The 22,560-nt window shown below is 41.2% G+C and overlaps 1 protein-coding gene across 2 annotated transcripts in view; it reads right to left on the reverse strand.

The window, feature by feature from the left end:
* Window positions 1-22,560, reverse strand: part of LOC136850563 (endonuclease 8-like 3) — a 134,712-nt gene that overhangs the window by 34,231 nt on the left and 77,921 nt on the right. For both annotated transcript variants that reach the window (XM_067124188.1, XM_067124189.1), the window contains 2 exons: window positions 3,090-3,200; window positions 1,961-2,176 (listed from right to left, as the gene is read on the reverse strand). In XM_067124188.1, the coding sequence (XP_066980289.1) occupies window positions 1,961-2,176; window positions 3,090-3,200 (327 nt within the window). The remainder of the gene's footprint in view (window positions 1-1,960; window positions 2,177-3,089; window positions 3,201-22,560) is intronic.

Raw genomic sequence — 22,560 nt, forward strand, 5'->3', positions numbered from 1 at the left:
CGAGGTCTTAAAAGGAGCTACGCAACCCAAACCAAAGGAGAGACGCCCTGGAAGCAGATCCAGCAACACTGTCCTCTTGACCTCCGCCCCATCAGGGCCATATCCCAAACATGTGGCTGTTTTCTTAGCCCAAGTACCTGTATTCTTTAAGTGCTAAGTCCCTTACTTCTTTCCCCCATCTGGCAAACGACGAGGACCCATGCTCCGACTTACAGTAACATTCTCGGATTTGAGGTTTTTCAACAGTCACGAATTCTTTTATCTTTTACTGATTTACTTTTCAATTTCCAAGTGCAATTTTCCCCATAGACATGACCTTCATTTTGCAATGCAGTAATTTTAATTCATAAGTGTTGCCTGTGTTTCAACTACAACTTATTGGCGCCTTCCGCACACCTCTCAATTTTCCTTTGATTGCACTAATTTTCTGTCATGTAACCGCAAGACAGAGATGCTTGCTGTGTAATCCCCCCGTTCCAATTGTGCATGTGTGGCGTGGTTCAAACCATGGAAACCTACTCTATGGTGCCCTTGAAGTAGATTTCCCAAGCATCCTCAGTTACCCCTTTTGTTATCATAAATTAGTTCTTCAGCAGGGCTCTGTTTACCTGTTTAATTTATTCCACATTCTTCTGATTTTGTGTTATTACCTGCTTAATTTATTCCACATTCTTCTGATTTTGTGTTAATGTAAATATATGTGATTTTAAGTGAACTCAAGTGTTTTATCTGCAACATTCCCTATTAAGTAAAGCCTTCAGCTCATCTTTTTCTTCTAATGGTTTTACCTGACCCCACAATTTTGTTCATATACGTAAATTTTTATGGTAAGTAAGTCCTTTCCTCAGTTAGATCATAAAGGTGACTTCCCTACTCAGGATTTAAGGTAAAAACATAAAACATTAAAAACCAAAAAAAAGGTTACCTCAGTGTCTCTTGTTGCCCTATCAGCAGGGAGGCTAACTGTCTCCTTTGACACTAACTAACAGCCTACAAAGGAGGGACCAAGCGCCATTCCATATTAGGAAAAAGTACCATTGCCATCTGGTGAAAGGACACACATTGAGGCATCATGCTAAGGATTATCAGTACTGATATCAGGGGCAATTATTGGTGCCACTGATCCTCCCAGCTTCGTAGGTTATAGTTTGAACTAGCCACAATACTAGAACCAGTAGAAACTATGAAAACAGGGATTGTACCTCTGTAAGTCTTCTGACTCTAGAGGATCTAAACAACAAACCTAATTTCTCTCTGTCCTTGGTTTTTTTTTAAGCTTTCTCCCACAACATTTATCTACAGTATTTCATTTATTTATTTGTACTAATTTTTTTATATTATCTTTTACTTGTTTTCTTCTGAACTGGGATTACTCCCTACACTGGTAGCTTTTGAAGACTTTCTAGTCTCTCTTAAAAGTCTCGGCAATAACATCCAACTCAGTGTTCAGAGCTGTTTTGAATTCCCATCAGGAATCTTTAACAGCACTTCTGATATGTTGAGTTTGGTTATCTGGATGGGTGACCAACAATGAATGCCAGATGCTGTTGGCTTAGAAACTCCTATGACCATTACTGACACAGTCCTAGAGTTTGGTGGAAGCAGCAATAAACTTTAAGGAGGCTTGAAAAGCTACCAATGAGTGAATGAGTTGAGCAATTTGGCAGTTACTCCACTCAAAAATTGTTTGCCTTTGTGACTGAATGATGTAAACTGTTTCTGAATTGAAAACGTCTAAATATGGTTGCTTTTGTGAATGGATGTAAGTCCTTCAGACATATATTAATCAAATATACAAGCATATCTCACATTTACAACTTAAAATTTAATTTAGTTTATAAAACTTACAGACTAAGAACTAAATTGTTGATATATACTGTTATGAAAGTTTATGAAATATAAAAGTATATAAAAAGACACTATAATCTTTTACTTATATAATCCTTTACTTATACAGTACCTGTATTTTACTGGCCTGCACCCATCCTAGAAGCGAGTTCCGCACTGCTAACTTTTTGTGAGTCTTTATGGAATTTACTTGACAAAAGCGACAAAAGAATGTTAGCCTCTCATACTCCCCAATCTTGCACCTGGTTAGCTTTCCCCCACACTCAGGGCAGTTCTCCTTTTCATATACCCTCATATGTTTCCGCAAATTTTTCCCTTCTTTTCGACACTGTAACAGAACAAGAATTTATTACATGATGTATGACTTGCCATTTGGCATAAATAATAAATGAAAGTACAATTATTACAATAAAAATATTTTTAAGCAGTATTTCTATTCTACAGTTCATATGCATTCATAATTAATTAAAAAGGCGAGGTGCCAGTGAGGCATTCGACTGATTTACTTCTGCCAAGAATTTGCACATTTTCTAAATAGGTTTTTAATTAATTCAAATTTTTTTGTTGGGACCACCACAATGTAACACGTTGAATTGGTTAAATTGAATGCATTAGTAAAATCTTACCTCTATAAGTGAGAGAACAAGAAAACCAGACCAGTTAGCTATTCTAAATATGATTACAGAGGATAAGAGTTGCATTAACTCGGACGACACTTTTCTTTCCGTTTTAGCCGTTACGTATGATGCCAGAGGTTATGCTCTACCCTTCCCTTTTCAAGGGAAGGGTCTCCCTATTAATTACCACTGGCTGTTTGCCCTCTTTCACCCAAATATTATTTTGCTTGATATGCATAACAAGTAATTTCATACACAAACTACATGTATTTTGACCCAGCTTTCCAGGTGCTTAAAATTACATAAAATAAATGTCTACATGTGTTAACAAATTATGTTTTTGTTATACAGCATATCATAATCAGAATTAACTATTATAAACAGCAAGATCTTTTATGAAAAGGAATTAGCAAAAGGCAAAAATAAATTCCAAATCACTTTCATGCTACAATTAACTGAAAGGAAAACTTTATAGCCCAAAACCTATCATTTTTTAAAACTAGATATGCTACATTTACTCAATCAATTTCTGAAATAAGAAATGCTATATTTAATCAATGACTGCAATAAGGAATTTTATACATTTACTCAAACATATAACTAAATATTATTATAAGTTCCCACCTTGTAGAATATGCTGGTAAAATCTCGATTCATCTTCACCAGATGAGAAACGAGTTCCTCACTCAAATCCTTCACTTTAGTATTCGGATTAATACCCGCATCAAAAAGAGCCTGTCGATAAAATCAAAACCTTTCTTTGACATCAAAATATACTGTAAAATTTGTTAAAAATTTTCATTCAAAGATATCACCCACTGGAAGGGCTCCTCTTTTCACTTTTACATTACCTGAATGACACTATTTTGATATTTGAGTGACAATATAGCTAATTTGTTTATGAACCTAATATATACAAAAGAATAAAATACCAATTTTCATCTTAAAATTGGTCATTTCTATACTGTACTGTACTTACCTTACATTCATAAAACCAGATTTAATATGAAAATTGGTATTGTTTCTATGAATCATGTGGCTGAATACCACACTGACAAGAATGGTGGGATAGTGCAGTATTCTGCAAAAGTAAGTACAGTAAACCAAACCTACAGAAAATACTACAAATTTTTAAAGTAATTTGTATTTTTCCTAACATACAAACCTGAAAGTCTTTTCATACGGATATTACTTGCAGAGTGAGCTGGGAATGGCTGTTTAACTTTTAAACAAGGTAGTTAACGACCAACGGTAGGGGTAGAAGCTTAGCCCACTTGTTGGTACGCACTCACTTTGCCTTTCAGCCCATGTATCAGAATGAGGGGTGGCTGAGGTGGGCCATAAATGTAAAGACCTTCAGGTTTGTATGTTAGGAAAAATACAAATTACTTAAAAAATTTGTAGTTTGTTCCTACACAAATAAAAACTTTTGGTCATTACATAAGAAGAGTTGCTCTTGGTGGGTGGATTCTGAGTAAATCTCTGAACTGACTGGTAGTTCTGCTCTCCTGGGTCTCTCTTCCTGGTCTCAAAGAGCAGAGGAAGGAGTCCCATGCCTCCGATCTGTTGAACATATGGGATGTTCAACTGTCAGACTTCTGGGCCTTTCAAATTAATGAGTTTGTCATCAATTCAAAAAAGGCTTGGATGAAACCATAGTGTCAGAGACAATAAGAGGCTTAAAGGATTTTGACAAAGGAAAAATCTATTTCTGGAGAGGGGCCCGTGTCACCCGGTGAAATAGTCCATTCAGCACTTATTTCTAGGTAATTCCGTTGCTAGATACCAGAGAAAGCTAAATGAAATGCTGGAGTTACTACCCCAGAGTGAGCTCCACTAGATGGAGTCGTGTATGGAAAAGGGTGAACTACAAAAACACGGAACCTTATCCTATAGAGATTCCCAATGTCAAAAGTCCCAACGAGAGAGGTGCCGATACAAGCCCATGCACTACTCATGGACTGTATACAAGGCAACACTAGCCGCATTCCATGTTAGCACCCACCTCACTAGAATGAAGTTTATCAAGGGAGTTAGAGAATGAAAACAGGGTGGGTCACCGGTGACATCGGGGCCCCTCTCCAGAAATAGATTTTTCCTTTGTCAAAATCCTTTTTCTGGATCGGGTCCCGTGTCACCCGGTGAAATAGTAACAGAGAAATAAACATATTCTTATGCTATTAAAGACTTAAATAGAAACGTTGAAAACTAGAAGAATTCTACCCTGAACATTAGTAAGGTCCTCTAAGTTCATGTAATGAAAATAATGTAAGTGGTCACCGTCTAAGATCATGAGCTTAGAATAGCACCTGCATAGGCTTGTATTAAGAAAATACTTCCTGCCTAATAGCAGACCCAATGACAGTAACCCCCTTTTTTAAAGGAGAGGACCTGACAAAATTGCGAGGGCCTGTCTAAAAAGCCTGAAAGGAGAAAACTGGACACAAAAACAGACCTTGTAAAAGGGGAGTACTTTCCAAGGTGACCACCGAAAATGAGGACCTTCAATTGAGGATAGAAAGTTAGGTGAGGAATTCACAACACTACCCTGATGAGGGGAAACCAAACTGATTGGTTCCGCCAGACAGGGCAGACAGTACAGGAAAACTAACACTAGAAGCTAAGCTGATTAAAAATTTTTGGGACTTCCTTAACAAGGAAAGGTAAGAACAAGATGATTGTTGGTTACCGAAGCTAACTCCGATACATTACTCAAAGACCAGGAAACCGAATGTGGACGGAGTACTGTTCTTAGACGAACACAGACCTTAGGGATGAAAGTTAAGAGCCTGTGAGTCTGGTTCCAACAAAACACTTTCTCGAGGCCAATGCGGCCGCATCAGTACTGTAGCTTCAAAAACTATGTGAAGAGTGCTAGTTACTTAACTGCAGAGCCATACTGCAGTAGAGTAGGATCCCTTAACTGATTTCAGGAAAACAGTAATAACAGGACCAATATCAGTTTCCTCCTAAACTGTAAGATTCACAAAGACCACAAAGCCAGGACATCAGAGTTTGAGGGGCTGACGAGGCTGAGTTTATACCAGACGGGACAGCTTGATAGTTGTGGCTGAATTGGGTTGCAAACAGACCTACTTCCAGGCCCAGGAAAAGGTCACAAGGCTACCTGAATGACGCTCCGCCTAAGGACTATTCCGACACCAGGGGAGGCCCTGGATAGGGAAAAAGCAGTGACCTTTTGGACCCCTACGAGAAGGGTGGTAGACAGAAGCACCTGCGTCTGTTGGTTATGAAGAAGAATGAACCATAACCTGAACGAAGCAATTCGAGTCCAAAACCACTTGTTTACGCAGCGCAGTATTGCTGTTTTGTTCAGAACCAGCCTAAAAGGAAACCTCTTGGGGGAAGAAGTTTCCAAGGACAGGAAGACTGTCACCGCCTCCAAAGCGTTGATATGGAACTGCCGAACGTGACCGACTAAGTACCATGTACTTCATTGGGCCAAAAACATCCACCTCACCCGCCCAGAGAGGTGACGGTGTGGAATACTGAGGCCGGAGGGGAAAGCTGGAGAGGAACTCACTTCGGTAAGCACTTGACAGTTGTGCAAGGCCGGAGGCCACTATTCAAGCAGGAGGAATCAAGGAGACACGTCCCTGACTCCACCATACCCCGGTCATAAACTCCAGCTTTGACTTCAGAAGGAGAACCATCACTGAAGCAAACTGAGAAAACCCAGGACCTTTTCTTGGGCACGGGGAGAGGTATGCTTGAGATGATGAAATGATAGGATGTCCTTGCTATCTCTTTCCACTTCCACTGGATTCATAACCACGGAAGGCTACCCTCCTGAATCAGGTGGATTCCTTCCTGGTTACTTAGAAGCCCAAAGACTCTAGAAACCGATTATAATGACCGCGCCTCAGGCAATTCCCGACGCTGGGTGCCCAAATGAGCCAGGCAACTAGATATGTAGCTAGCATAGCCTCCTAATACCGGAGCTGTTGAACTACGGTATTGTTCAAACTGGCAAAGACTCTGGAGCCGCATTGAGGAGGGCATGAACCTGAAGGGGTACGCCTGCTCCCCGAGTCTGAATCCCAAGAAGGGATAGGGCCTTTCTGCAACCAAGATGTGAAAGGAAGCGTCGGAAAGGTCTATAGAGGTGGTTACGGCTCCACGGCGCAGTAGGATCCGAACCCACAAGACTGTAAGCAACCGAGACTTGCCGCATGAATAAGGAAAACAAACGGGACACGCCCGAAAATTTTCCAGTGGAAGGGAACTTCCTTGGCAGACTGAAAAATCCTGACAGGCCATTCACAAAGACCCCAGAACTCTGGCCGGAGGCTGACTGAACCTGATTGGGGGACAACAGTCCAGCCCCACCCCGGCCCTGATAACTATACTCTGGGCCCAGGAACTGAAGTTCCAGTGGCCCCGAAAATGGTACAGCCTCCCACCCATATGAGAAATACTACAGGGAGGAGGCTTGATTGCTTCCCCGTGAAGCTTAATGCCTTCCCATTTCTCGGAGAGGAGTAGGATGCATCCCTGCTCCTATGATAACCCCGAGGGTCAGAGCCTCTGGCCAAATGTCTAGTGAAAATTCTTTCCTTAGGTTTTCGTATGAAGCAAAGAAAACTCCGCGGGCACGTGGGGAGGCAGAGACACACGGGGTGTTACAAAGGGGCTGATGTGTTGGCTGAACCCGCACACATCGAGGTGGAGGCTGGGAGTGAGAGCTGACGGCTGTCTAGGGCAGAGACCTGAAGAGCCTGCACCACCGCCTGAGCAGGGGGCTCTTGAACTACATGAACTTCTTGCCGGACTTGGGGCAGGTCCCGGCAAGATCAGACCGCTTCTGCTCAGAGGGTAGACACCCATGAGAACGGAGGCTCTGGGTAACAATAGTAGCCCCAGACGGGTCGAATAACGCCCCACCTGGGGAAAAGATTAATTCTCCAGGTGAAACTGTTCATAAGATTTTTCAGCTCAAGGCGGAACGGGCAAGCCTGACTTACACCTGTTTCAGCTTCCGAAAATTGACTGAAGCTTAGGAGCTGTACGCTGAATAAATTAGAAGCGTAGCCGGGTTAGAAGATTCACTGTGAATGCATCTGTGATATCTGTCTCCCGGAAATGCCTCAGCGATACATTTTTAAAACAAGCCTGTTGATAAGAGGGGCTACATTCTGGAGCACAAGGGGTAGAAACAGGGCTCTCAAAGAGAGCACGGTAAGACCCCACAGCTGGCGTGAACTTGGGATTCTCCGCCTGCCACCCGCTAGAGTTCTCAGGAGACGATGTGTCCAGCCCTAGCTGAGGGCTCACTTATGGATCCTGCCAGACAGATGCCATGCTCGTTCTGACAGTCTGGTAAAACCCGGATAAGAGGATACCAGACCGAAGGGAAGAAATGCCCTTCCACCAACCTCCGTGCCCACACCCCGACAGGAGGGTGCCTTCATGCTGGGAAGCATAAAGGAAGGCACCAAGATTCCCCAGACTGGAGGGGAAAAAGAGGTGGAGATGTCCGAACGATAGAATTCGAACGGAGCAGGACTTAACAGGTGATCCATTGACAATGAGTCTTGAGATTAATCACTTGGGATTTAAGCTCCTGGGAAAGGGAAGGCATGGACCATGAGGTAGATAGTTAGTTTAATAGGTTGTCAATGACCCTCAAATCGAGCTCCCTTATAAGGAGACCCAGTAAAAAAGTTTTCAACAAAGGAAGAAGGGGGTAACCGCCTTGCTTTGCTTGGGCCGTGTCCCTTTCCAGAAGACGAGGCCAAACTCAGATGGCACCGGATTAGAGATCCGAGACGTCCTGAGGGGCCCCGGAGCGGGTCTTCTTTGGTTTAAAAAGGCTTTTTTTTTTTTTTTTTTTTTTTTTTTTTTTTACCTTAGGACGGTAGACCAGAAACCGTCGAAAAGGGATGAGAAGGTAACGAATCCCCTAAAGGAAAAGTTTGCCTCACCTAATTCCGAGCTAAGCGGAAAAGGTTTGCCTCAATTATTCCCGCACCCACTTATCGCTCCGGGACGATGTTCACAGGTCCGAGAACGAGACAGAAGGCCGCAATGTCTTCAGAAAACTCTCCGTAAACAATTAACTTGAAGCTTAAGAGTTACGAGACTTGGCGGCCGCCTCCAGGAGGGGGGAAAAAAAGGACCCCAGACACCGGAGGAACAACTATTAATAAGTTATATAAGACGGAGTTTGGCGAAGGAAAACCGATAGGTGTATATGAAACCTACCAATTTACCGAGAATCTCGCCCCGAAACGGAGTTTGGCGGAGGAAATTGATAGGCGATATGAAACCTACCGATCCACCGAGAATCTCGCCCGGAGAGAGCCCAAACACCGAAAGATTAACTATTAATAAGCCACAAGAGGCGGAGAACCGATAGGTTTATATGAAACCTACCGAATTAACGAGAATCCCGCCCGAGACGGAGTTTATGGAGTGAAATCGAGGCGATATGTGAAAACCACCGATCTATCGAAAGAGCGACTATTAATAAGCCACATGAGGCGGAGCTTGACGGAGGTAAAACCGACAGGTATATATGAAACCTACGGATTCATCAGGTAGCCTGCTCGAGAGCATAGCGCATAACGCAATCTGCCGGGTGCCAAACGACTAATAATAAGCAAAAGGAGGCGGCGTTTGGCGGCGATAAAACCGACTGGTGTAAATAAAACCTACAGATTCATCGAGTAGCCTGCTCGGAGAGAGCATAGCGCACTTTTTACAACCTTCCGAGTCAAGAATAAGTCACATGAGGCGGAGTTTGGCGGAGACGAAACCGACAGGTATATATAAAACCTACGGGTTCATCAAGAAGTCTGCTCGAGGAGAGCATAGCGCATTTCATAACCTTCCGTGCCAAACTATAAGTCCAAAACAGACTGCGCACCGAATGGGAGCTATAGACTTCGGATCGCTGGTTTGTTGCAGGATAGCGGAGCATTCCTGCACTTGACAAACCAGCCGAAAACGTATGAGAAAAGGGCATGCTGGAACGGATGCCGGAGCAGAGTACCGCAGCAGCCATAGCCTAGTCAGACCAGGAAAACCCGGAGAAAACCGAGAGAAAACCGGGCTAACAGGACAAAACTCATAGACATAAAAACAGAGTCAACGGAACATTCAAGCGATCATGTTTGAATAAAATGTGGGAAGGTTATGAACTGTTCGAAGTGGGCGCACTCTGAGCCAAGAGAGGAAAAACCCCGGAGGGGGATATCCTGAACGGAAGTGATAGCGGTGGGGAATAAACGCCGACCGCTAAACACTAAAACCGCCGTAGTAGTAAGCAAGGAGAGCGCCCAACAAGATAACGAAACACCGAACAGGTAGTAGCAAAGAGGAGGGGGAACGCCGAAAGTAAACAAAGCAGAAGACAGTTAGGTGGAGAACGCTAACTGGCCTCGTATGAGATCCCAACAGTGAGGTGCGAACATGTAGGAAGCACCACGAAGGGAAATAGTCGACGAAAAGGAAGGGGGAAGGATAGGCCAGGAGGTTGGTAACCCAAAGCAGCGACCAGGGTGGGACAGCACTCCCGGGCGCCCAGAGATTCTCATAGATCCCCTCGCTATGTAAGCTGTGTTGCACGACAAGAGCGAGAGAAAAGAGAGGAAGGGCAAAACCTCTACGGCCAGGAGAGCAATGAAAGATAAAAGGAGTGTGAACGGGAGTGGGGAGAGCACTCCTGGTCACCTCCAGGTCCAGGTGGAGTGCCAACTCAGACACACCGAGGGACAATCAATCAATGCAGAGGGAGGGGATGTAGGCTACAACATAAAATAAGGATAATTGCTCTCAAACCTTGGAAAGTTAACAAACTTTGAAAACAAACCAAGGGGAGAGAGAGCAAAGGATAAAAGGGAGAGAAGGGGACTCTCGAAACCACAAATAACATATATATAGTCGGTAAAAGAAGTGTGAACAGGAGTGGGGAGAGCACTCCCAGTCACCATTGGTAAGCAACCCAAAGAAGGATTGAACTAGGATAGGCTACGCAGGTAAACCCTCGCTATTCCAGCTTAACTTATTAGGAACATTAGCCTAAGTGAAAAGCCGAAACAGGGAGAGGGTGGACGTAGGCAATATATCCAAGCCAAAACCAAACAAAGGGAAGCACCAGACATAAAACACACATGTACAGAACGAGATCACCGACATGAAACTCATACGTACAGATCGAGATCGTCCCCTCCTTAACGAATTTTTCCCCGAAGGGAAAAAGTGTTACAGCCAACCCCTAGGCTAACCTAACTGAGGCGATGTAAAGGAAGGAAGCCTAGGAGAGGGGTAAAGGCTAACCAATAACTCAAAAAAAATCATAATAAAACAAAAATTGTCTATAAGGTACATGTAGGAGGATAGGCAGGCCCAACACAACATGGACGTGAAGGGACATGACCGACCTCCAGTTAAATGAAAGTATCCCAATATTAACAAAATTCAAAAGCATCCAAGCACAAGGTCAAAAATTAAATGTAACAATGAAAATCATGTTCCCATACACTTAGAGAAGTGAGTCTAAAACAAGGCAAAATAAAGCCAAAATAGAAGCTTAATAGGCCCGAGGGGGAACCACGTAGCCTAAACAGCAAGACAGCACTTGACCAGGAAGGGAACACAAAATTCACAAAATAAACAAAATTATAAAAACAAAGTAAAAACCGTAACAGTACCAATGAAAATAAGATCCCCAAAGGCTAAGAGAAGTGAGTGACAAAAATAAAGCATAATGAGGCCATGATAATAAGCTTAATGGGCTCGAGGGGAAGCTCAGAGCCTAAACGCTCAACAACACTTCTCGTAATGAAGCCACGATAAAAGCGAATGGGCCCGAGGGGGGTAGCTCAGTAGCCTAAACGCTAAACATCACTCCCGTGAATGAAGCCATGATAAAGGCGAATGGGCTCGTGGGTAGCTCGAGCCTAAACGCTAAACATCACTTCCATAATAAAAATCAATCTCGTAATGAAGCCATGATAAAGCTTAATGGGCCCGAGGGGGTAGCTCGTGAGCCTAAACGCTAAACAGCACTTCTCGTAGTAAATGGGTACAGAACAAACAAAAATTAATCAAACCCACTAAAGTTAGGGATCATTAAAGGTAAAATATCCCAAATAAAAGGGATACAAATAAAAACACAAAACAAACATGCCGACCCAAGACCAAGAGAGGTCAAGAGACGACATGAGAGGAGATCGAGACGGGCGTATAAATCCCTTTAATTATTAAACTAAAGGAAAATAAGAAGCCTCAATCGCCTAAAAACAACAAAACACTGGTACTCAAGCAATAGAAGAAGAACTCAATGAGGATGCCATAAAAATCCAAAATAGAGCACAAAATAAGGATCACAAAAAATTACGTGTGAACGAATAAACGTGCTAAAATGGAATGCGGCTAGTGTTGCCTTGTATACAGTCCGCGAGTAGTGCATGGGCTTGTATCGGCACCTCTCGTTGGGACTTTTGACATTGGGAATCTCTATAGGATAAGGTTCCGTGTTTTTTGTAGTTCACCCTTTTCCATACACGACTCCATCTAGTGGAGCTCGCTCTGGGGGTAGTAACTCCAGCATTTCATTTAGCTTTCTCTGGTATCTAGCAACGGAATTACCTAGAAATAAGTGCTGAATGGACTATTTCACCGGGTGACACGGGACCCCGATCCAGAAATATGACCAACAGGTTGTTTTATTGTCAGCCCTCTCACCCCTTACTAGAGAGATGGGGAGGACTTGCACCTAATAATCTATTCTAGAGTACAGACAGGGTATTGTACTCAGTTATGTAGGCTCACCTGCATGACACGCCTGACCAGCATGTGATGGTTGGCCACTTGCCTCTCTTCTGCAAGAGAGGAAAGGTAAAAGGAGGAGGCCAGTCACTCAATCACATTCTCTCTTTGCCACCATACACCTTAGGCGAGACGCCATCTGTCCCCTAGGGGACCCTGGTGCGCCACACAACTTGCTGAGCAGCCACCACAGGACCCAAGTAAATAACATGTCCTAGGGCCTGTGGGCAACATCCCGAAGGCAGGATATGAATGTGGTTTGTAGAGACCACATTCCTGTCCTTAATACCTGTAGAACTGACAGGTTCAACTGGAGTGCGAGGGACATACCAATGTCCCTAACCTTGTGAGCTCCTACTCGGATTGTCTCATGAATCCAGAAAGAAATTGTGTTTTTGGACACTTCTTTCTTAGTAGAGCTCATACCAACGAAGAGTCGTCGACACTCGGGCCTGAGACGTCCAGTCTTCTTAAGATAGTGCTACAGTACTCTAACTGGACACAGTAGTGACCTGTCCCAATCACTAGCAACATACTCCTCTACAGAGGGGATCAAAAAGGACTTGAATCTGGTGTCAGGGACTGACGAATTCAGTCTTTGCTACGAATTCTGTGACAAACTCAAGCATAACGGGTCCACATCTCCTTAAGTGCTAGCATCAAAGGCCATGTAGTTCACCATCTCTCTTGCTAATGCCAGGACAAGCAGAAACACAGTCTTGGGCTTCAGATCCCTTTCCAATGACTCTTGTAAGGGAAGTCAAGACTGTTTAAAGCTTCTCATCAGCATGTAGAACTCCAAGGAAGGGAGATCAATGCCCTTCAAGTGAAGGATCTGGCCAAGGGCAGTTGAACATATAGGATGCTCAATTGCCCTTTGTAGCTCAGAAAGCCTCACCACCATGAAAAAGCAGCGACAGCAGCTGCCTATCACCATGTTCATCAAACGGACGAAGGCCCCTCCTGTGCAGTCATGTCTTCATCGTCATTCATCGCACTGCACAGCTAATTCATCATCATCATCTTGATTCAACATTCATAGCTGGTGAGTGCCCGTATGATTTACATATGTAATAATCTTAACCCTTAAACGCCGAGCCTCTATTTACGAAAGTGTCTGCCGTATGCCGGCGGCGTTCGGGAGTTAGTGCCAAGCGGAAAAAAGTTTTTTTTTAAATCACAGCATGCTTAGTTTTTGAAATTAAGAGTTCATTTTTGGCCTTTTTTTGACATTGCCTGAAGTTTAGTATGCAACCATCAGAAATGAAAAAAAATATCATTATCATATATAAATATTGAAATATATGACAGCGCAAAAAATAATTTCATATATAATTGTATACAAATCGCGCTGTGAGCAAAACAGTTAAAGCTAATGTTATTTTTTTTCTTTGTATTGTACACTAAATTGCGATGATTTTGGTATATAACAAATTGTAAAATGATCAAAGCAACACAGAAAAAATATTATCACAAAATGATGCATGAATTCGTAACGCGCAGACGTATCCTTAATCATTCTCTTAATGTGGGACAGACGTTCCAAAGTCAGGCCACCCTCCTCTTCCTCCTGCTCCTCCCCTGAACCTGGCGTATCTTCTTCCTCACTGGCAGACTTCATCAGCTCTTCCAAATCCTGGTCCGTCAGGGGGTCAAAGTGAGCATTGATAAGGGTGCTGATTTCATCCTCGGTGATGTCCTCAAAGCCTTCCCCACCTAGAATCCTTGCCAACTGGACAGCCTTATTAATGGCCAAATGTTGAATTTCTTCAGGAGAGAAGCCCCCTGTAATCATGAACACACTCCAGCCACAACTTGTTCCAGCATGCATTCACAGTCTCCTTCTTCATGTCATTCAGTGATCGGCTGATGATGCTCAGACATGTGGCAATCGTGAATTTACGCCAATATTCTTTTAGCATAAATTCACTGTCACTGTCCATTGCATTTACAAGGTGCTGGAGGGAGTTCCCGGTATAGAGTGCCTTGAAGGCACGGATCACGCCCTGGTCCATAGGCTGGAGGAGAGAGGTGGTGTTGGGAGGGAGGAAATCAAACTGGACTCCCTTGTAAGAAAGATCGAGAGGGTGGCCACCAGCATTATCCATAATAAGCAACACCTTGAACTCCATGGGCAAGTCATTCAGGTATTGCCTAACTTGAGGGATGAAGCTCTGATGGAACCAGTACTCTGTGAGGACTCTGGTGATCCAGACCTTAGGGTTATGCATCCTGAACACAGGAAGCAATGCCTTGTTCTTATTCTTGAGGGCCCTGGGGTTTGCAGCCTTGTAAATGAGGCCTGGTTTAAGCATGAAACCAGCTGCATTCCCTCACATGATGAGGGTAACCCTATCCTTCTGGGCCTTGAATCTGGAGGCTTTAGCTTCGTCCTTCATAAGGTATGTCCGGGAAGGCATCTTCTTCCAGAACAGGCCAGTCTCATCCATATTGAACACCTGTTCTGGATGGTAGCTCTTCTCCTCGATGATCTTCATGAAGGCCTCCGGATATTTCACGGCTGCTTCAATGTCTGCAGATGCTGATTCCCCATGCACAGTAACAGACTTTACGTGGAACCACTTTTGAAATCGGTGGAACCACCCCTTGCTGGCCTGGAAACCTTGAGGTGCTGATGATGGTCCTGCTTGGGGCTCTTCCCCCTCTTCTTCTTCTTCTGCTGGTTCATCAAAGCCTAAAAATTCTAATTCGCCTTCTTCAACACCTTCCTCTGCCTGTACTAAGTCATCGCCTTCCTTAGTAGTTGATAACTACTGGTAGAGTTGTCATGCTTTCTCACAAATGATGTTGGAGTCGAGGGGCACGTTTTTCTTCCAGCAGTCCTTTATCCAGATTGCCAGAGTAGATTCCATTTTCACGATTGTTTTATCCCGCACTGTTGCATCTGTCTTTGCACTACCGAAGTAGCTCATACTCACAGACTTGCGTATCTCTGCCTCTTTCTTCTTGATATATCTCACTGTGCTCTCATTAACACTGAAATGGCGGCCAACCGTGGCAAAACTTTTGCCCTCCTTTAACATGTCAAGAAGTTTCACCATCTCCTCAAGTTTCATAACAGTCTTCTTTCTTTTAGACTCTTTGCCAGAAGGCTTTGAAGGAGCAGGGCGTTTTTTAGGAGGCATTTTAGGCCGAATACCACTGATGCACAAAGATAAAAAATCCAAACGGACAGACGTACGGTTTCACATGGTAAGAAGATCCTGCGAACTACAGTACGCACAACTGAGGAGGATACTGTGGAGCGGTCTCCCAGAATTCCGTGTTCGCGAGTTGGTTGTGAATGTTCAGCCAATCAGCGCCAAGTGAAAAGCCAATGAGCGCCAAGGAAAATGAATGGTGTTTCTGGATTGGCTGCTTTGCAGATGACAGCCAATAGTGTGTCGAGTATCACTGGTCCTGGGTACACAGCGTCCAGCATCGCGAGTTCTTTATATCTGCAGAGAGGTGGCTTAGGTGAAGCACTTTTAAGAAAAACAAATATATGTTATTGAAATTTTGCTGTGTTTACGTTAATGTATTACAGTACTGTAATATTTGAAAATTAGTAAATCGTTTTTCAACTTACAAAATCTACTTATAGTAGTCATTAATATATACTTAGTACATACATGAAAATGCTATGTACCGTAGATGTAAACATATGTACCCTGCAGTGTTTCTGTTGTCTTACGTATTTTAGATATGCTCTACGTACTACCTGTAGTACTGTACTGTACTATGTATCATCCTAAAACACATTTTGTATGTAATATTTAAAAATCATCCTACAACAAAACATTTTATAAAATGTACGTACTGTATGCGCAGAAGATCAGTGTTAGTATATTTACGCGCAACCAGTAGTACCATACGTATACCGTAGCGGCAAATTATCAGCAAATGACCCAATATAACCCGTTTTATTGCTATCTTACGTTTGTGTGTTTTGCATGTACAGTACTATGGCCTACAAATATTTTTTGAAATCGTGCATTAAGATGTCCTCTGAATGCTCTGCTTCTTCTAAGGCCTCTGGCCAATAGCCTACAATTACTGTAATGACTGATGAGAAGAAAGTACTGTAGACATGATTGTTTTGTTAAGAGAGGTCAAGAGTCACGGAGAAGTAGCAGCCCATTACAGCATGACATTAATTGCAGTCCCCTGCATTGAGCATGAACAAGGTAAAATACTCATGCAGCCACCTTCCTTGCCATGTTCAAATACCTTAACATGACAGCGCCTCCCGTCATTCATCGTACTGCACAGCAAATTCATCATCATCATCATCATCATCTACAGCATACTGAAATCAACATTCATCACCAGTTACTATCCTTATGATTTAACTTTATTATTTATTATTACTAAGGTACCCAGTGTAGTATTACATATTATTATTATTTAATTTCTATTACTGTACTTTTATATATACAGTACTGTAGTACAGTATTATTACTGATTTACATGATTATTTAATGTTATTATACAATAAATATGAAAATGCAGAATATTGCTATATGAAAAAGACAAAAAAATCTGCATCTGCGAATATGGAGTTTCCCGCGAATATTTTTATAGATATGTTCCATAGAAAAACCCACGAATGTGCGAGTTTCCCGCGAACATTTTTTTAGATATGTTCCATAGAAAAACCCGCGAATGGGTAAGTCCGCGAACCTTGAGAACGTGAATACGGGGGGTTCACTGTACATCTTTGGAAGACAAAAAAGAAACATAAACATTTTTGTTGTCAAAGAGATAAACTCTCACTCTCTCTCTCTCTCTCTCTCACCCTCTCGGGTAAAGATACTGTGTGTGTGAGTGTGTGTTCATAGTGTTTTAAAAATGAGCAGCAAAAGTAATAAATCTTTGGAAGACAAAAAAACAAACATATAAATTTTGTTGTTGTCAAAGAGATTAAAGAAATAAACTCTCTCTCTCTCTTTCTTTTGTCCCAGCCAGTCTTACTGAATATAAGTCACAGTGGTAATTCTCTTTCTCTCTGCTTTGGCTGGAAGCCTTAGAAATACAGTAAACACCCCGTATTCGCAGGGGATGCGTACCACAACCCCCTTCCAAATAGCTAAAATCCACGAATACTTAAAACCCCTCTAAAAACACTTAGAACTGCCTATTTTGATAGTTCAAACACAAAAAAATATCTAAAAAAATGCTTATACCTGAGTATTTTAATAGTTTTATCACAAAAAGTGCATTTAGTCATAAAATTGATATGAAAATACAGGTAATTAGTGAATATTTCTCAGTGAAAAATACCGCGAATGGGTGAATTTTCTGCGAACAATGTGTATACAGTCATACCCCAAACTTACACGAAGTTAGGTTCCAGAACCCCTCATGCAAGGTGAATTTTTGCGTAAATTTGGCACGGTCTCTAAAAATGCTAATATGCTTATTTCTTAAGTTTAAACACTAAATATGACCTTAATCATGCTCCTAAATTATAAAGTTAACTTTTAATTGAAATTAAAGTTATTGTAACTTCATTTAAAAGTTAGCTAAATACATTACCCTTAAAAAAAAAAAAGAAATAAATGGTTGACATAAAAATAGAGAGTTGGAAGAGAATTTCTGTCTCTCTCCCCTTCTGACCGATCTATTCTTAGAAGTCTTCTCAACCTCTTTTCAATAACTTCATTCTACGTCTCTTTCTCTTTGTTCTGAAATGCTTTTTCATGAACAAACAGTGTTTTTTTATTTTGACTAATACAACTCTTATTGTCTCTACATTTTAGAACATATTTGCCATGCTAGCGCATTTACACTTTGTACACGGTACAGGTAAAATTAGATCAATTTAAACTATCTACTGTACAGGTAAAGACGTACAGAGAAATAATAAGTTGTAAAAATGTGTGAGTGGTAACTATGGACGAGAGAGAGAGAGAGAGAGAGAGAGAGAGATTACTCTTACATTAGATATCAAAAGATGGAAATTCAGTATTAAACTAACTTTTAAATTAAATTAGTTATTGTTATTTCATTTAAAAGTTTGCTTAATACATTACCCTTAAAAAAAATATATAAATGGTTAACCCACGAGCGGCGGCGCGTATGCTGCTAAAATGCGACGCCTATTTCACTAATTTTTTTTTTTTCTCTTCGGAAATTTCCTTATCAGATTATTTTCATAAGAATAGTAATGTTTTATATACCACTGGAATCGCCAGAAAATGGCGATTATACGGCAATAAAAAAAATATTTTTTATGCAAAGAGAACATATATATATACAGTATTGTGAAATGTAAAGGAAATTTTTTTTTATCTTTTTTCATTTTCAACTTTCTGTCGACAAAACACTTATACAGGTCATGCTTTTCATCATTTCATGAATGAACAAGAGCTAAATTTATCTTAGAAGTTGGAGAAAAAATTCAGGCATATATAACTAGTAGCTCAACAGGTATTAAGACATTTAACGAAACCATCTCACCGAGTTTCAAAGAGAATCGTCCTCTTGCAATTAGTTGTTACAGCACTATCAACATTTCTATTACTAAGTGCCCTAATGAAAGTATATAGAACTTTTACTAACCTTATTTACATATATACACTATGTACATGTTTTCATCCTCTACTCATCTTCAGACTTCCGTTTTGGACGCCCCTTGGCACGGAAGTAATGCTGCAGCTGGTGCCAGCATCCTTCGTGAATGCCAACGTTGCATCCTGGGCACCAGTGCTTTGAACGCTTTGGGCAAACTGCACATAGTCTCAGTTTTGTGCCATCCAATCTTGCATATTTATGCTCTGGACCAAGCACTGATACGGTACGACGACCAGGTGAAAGGCTTGATTGACGGCTACCACCAGAAGCAGGAGATGTCGCACCTGAGATTGAGCGGCTAGTAGATGGAGATGCTGGAATGAGAGGATAGAATCTTTCTTCGTTGCAGCACAAGCATGCAACAATCGAAGGAATTCGCTTCTTTTTGCTAGCTTATCAGTATTTTGCTGATACATTATATATGCATCCAAAACAGCGATATCCAGCAAGTTGGAGAAGATTTTTTTCCAGTGCAGTCTTGATGGTCTTTGCGCAGCATACTGGTATAGCTTTTTGTCACTGAGATCTACTCCTCCCATACCGATGTTGTAGTCATTTATCACTTTTGGCTTTACCACTTCCCCGTGTCTTTTTGCAAAGTTATGTTTTCTGCATGAGCATAGGAGGACAGCAGATACACAGGCTTCCAGTAGCTTTTTCTTTGAACCCACACGTCACGAAGCTGACCTTTTCTCACATATAAAGGCTCTCCAACTTTCATTTTTCTTTCTTCAAGATTTGTGGCAGTCCCTTCGAGTTTATACGAATAGTGCCTGTCAGTGATGTTTTGTTCTCAAGCAATGCTTCGGCTAATGGCACCTTTGTATAAAAATTGTCTGTCACCAAATGATAACCTTTATTCAAGAGCCAACTCTTTTCCATGATACTCATAACAACTGTATGAGACAATCCCTTTTCTGAACCGGAAGCATAGAAATCCCTGTCTGAGTACAAGTCAATATGAAAAACATAACCAGTATCTGCTTCACATAGCTCAAATTTCTTTATTCCGTACCTACTGTGGCGTTTATTTGGCATATACTGAATATACGCAAATCTGTTTCACATGCCAATCATACTTTCATCAATAGACACGGTCTCCTTTGGCTTGTAGTGTTTCTTGAATAATTCATTACAAGAATCCAAAAATGGGCGTATTTTATGCCATGGATCAAAGTTTGGATCACCTCGAGGTTTTACTTTTGAACTGTCACTAACATGGAAAAATCTACTAATAAGGAGAAAATCATCGCGTGACATTGTCTCTGGAAAAAAAGGTACTGTATACGGGTTTCCCGACAGGTAGACCAATACTCTCTTTCATCCTTTACACGAATAAGTCCCATCAACAAATTCAATCCTAAATATTTTTTTATTTTGTCCTCAGTCACAGGGTTCCAGCGACGAAATCGGCTGCGCTTGTGAGAAGCAATCCATTCAGTTTTGGTTGCGAGTACGTCAGCTGCATATTTGTTTGTTTGTTTTACAATATTATCAATGACATTGTCAGTCAGGAACAAATAAAGGTATTGAATGGGCTGGGAATTTCTTGGAGGCACACTAATTGGTCCTGTATGTCTTTCTGTAAAAACTAATTTCGTGCCAGAACTAATGTCTTCCGGCAGGTAGGCTCGTGTCCAGACGGATGCATGATCATAATCACCGATATCAGTATCACTATCACTTTCAACATCATATTCATCGCTTACGCTATCACTTTCAGAACCCTGACTTATGTCAAAATCATTGTCACTAAGTGACCAATCACTATCACTTCTTTCATTCGCCATTATTATGTAATTATATCAATAAATCACATAAAAAAGTAAATTTCACGGCCGCCGTCATGCAAAGAAAAAAACCACGGAAACTGACCAAAAGTTGCGCAAGCGTATTATCATCTCATTTAAATAATAGAGGCATTGTGGCAATACTGTTTCTTATCAGTGTTCTGAATGGTTTACTTACCATTATGACATCATAAAACCCCGCCTCCAACACCACCTGTTCTTGCCCGCGTGATTTGAAATTAAAGCATTGCTGAAATCGACGATCGCATTTTAGTAGCACATAAAGTGTCAATTTTAGCGACGCGCCGCCGTTCGTGGGTTAACGTAGGAATATAAGTGTGAACATTAGTATACTATTTCTCTCTCCCCCAATTCCACCGATCTATTTTTAGAAGTTTTCTCAACCTCGTTTTTAAAAACTTCTTTATTCTGTCTCTTTTTCTTTGTTCTGAAATGCTCTATGTCTCTATGTTTTAGAACATCGCATTTACAGTTTGTAGACGGTAAAGGTAAAATTAGATAAATTTAAAATGACACTGCAAATTATTGTTTTTTTCCAGTGTTATGAGTACCCATGCAGTATTTATTATACATCAAGGGTAACTGAATAAGTGGTTATGCAAATGAAATAAAATCCCCAAAAGAGTTACAAAGTTATCCCCAATATGCTATAGAATCACTTCTGGTTTTGATTTTTGGATGATATATCTAAAATAATATAGTTCAGGGTCCTTAACAAATCAACCTGCTGCTTGTACTGCTCTGAAGGAGCTAAAAGATGCACAGTGATTTCCTCCTATCCACAGTGTTTTTGGAAGGTAGGGCAACTTCCTCCCAATTTAGGGATGGAAGTGACTGAGAGGGAAGTGGTAGCAAGCACATCCCTCCATCTGCTGGCACAACTTGGTTTCCAGGCAGACAGTTCTCTGTATCAGTCACTGAACTATCATAGGGCAGTCCAAAAGCTGGTTCGGTATGGATGGTGATATATCAGGTCCCCTTCAGCAGTTACAGAACGTGAAACAGTCAGTATGAAAAACAGAAAGAAATGAACATCCTTATGCTTCCTAGCCTGTACTGCAGGGGAGAAAGAATGAAGAGCTTAATTATTGACACCTAAACTTAAGAGACACTTCGAGGATCTGGCTTTCTCATAAGTAACAAAGCTTGTCAAGTAACAAATACCTTATACTACAGCTTGCAATTGAATATTTTCTAGCTTTCTACAACTAACATCAATTTTACATATTTCCCAACCTAAACTAACTTTAATTTACACTTAACATTCAATTTAAGAGACTGATCAAAAAATACATCACATCTAAAATGGTTGTAGAGCAAAAAATAATCCTAATATTGCAGCTGATAAGTACAGAAGTTGAAGTCCTATAAAATTGGGCCATTACATTAAGGTATTACTAAATACAGTCTTGTAACATTATTAGCCAAATTGCTACCTTGAGTACCAATCTTCATGCTTATTCAAAACAAATGGGTTCCACACTGATTACTGTATTCCTGCAATACATACCAACCTTCAGGAATTGTTTACTATAAGCCATTAGTTGTTAAATTAAATGCATTTCAGATATTTGTTTTTTCGTGAATTATCAGAGCTGGGTTTAAAATGCAACTTTATTTATAATTGTACTAAATTTAGTAAGTGATTTTTAACTATAACAAATAGTAGTGAATTCTTAGACATGTCGCAAGGTTATTAAGTCTGATTTAATGTATGAAGATTTGCATTTAACCTACTGAGCTTTTGCTTTTAGGCCTACATATTAGTTAAAAGCCAACCCAGATATAATATGCATTATCAGTGGTAACTACCGAAACTGAGACAGGCATAGGTAGCTTGTCTAGTGTAATCTACTAACACATTTCGCACTATCAAAATGTTTATGATGAAATCATGTTTTAGAATGAAATTT

Source organism: Macrobrachium rosenbergii, chromosome 22, assembly GCF_040412425.1.
Source record: "Macrobrachium rosenbergii isolate ZJJX-2024 chromosome 22, ASM4041242v1, whole genome shotgun sequence".
In the NCBI taxonomy this organism is placed as follows: domain Eukaryota; kingdom Metazoa; phylum Arthropoda; class Malacostraca; order Decapoda; family Palaemonidae; genus Macrobrachium; species Macrobrachium rosenbergii.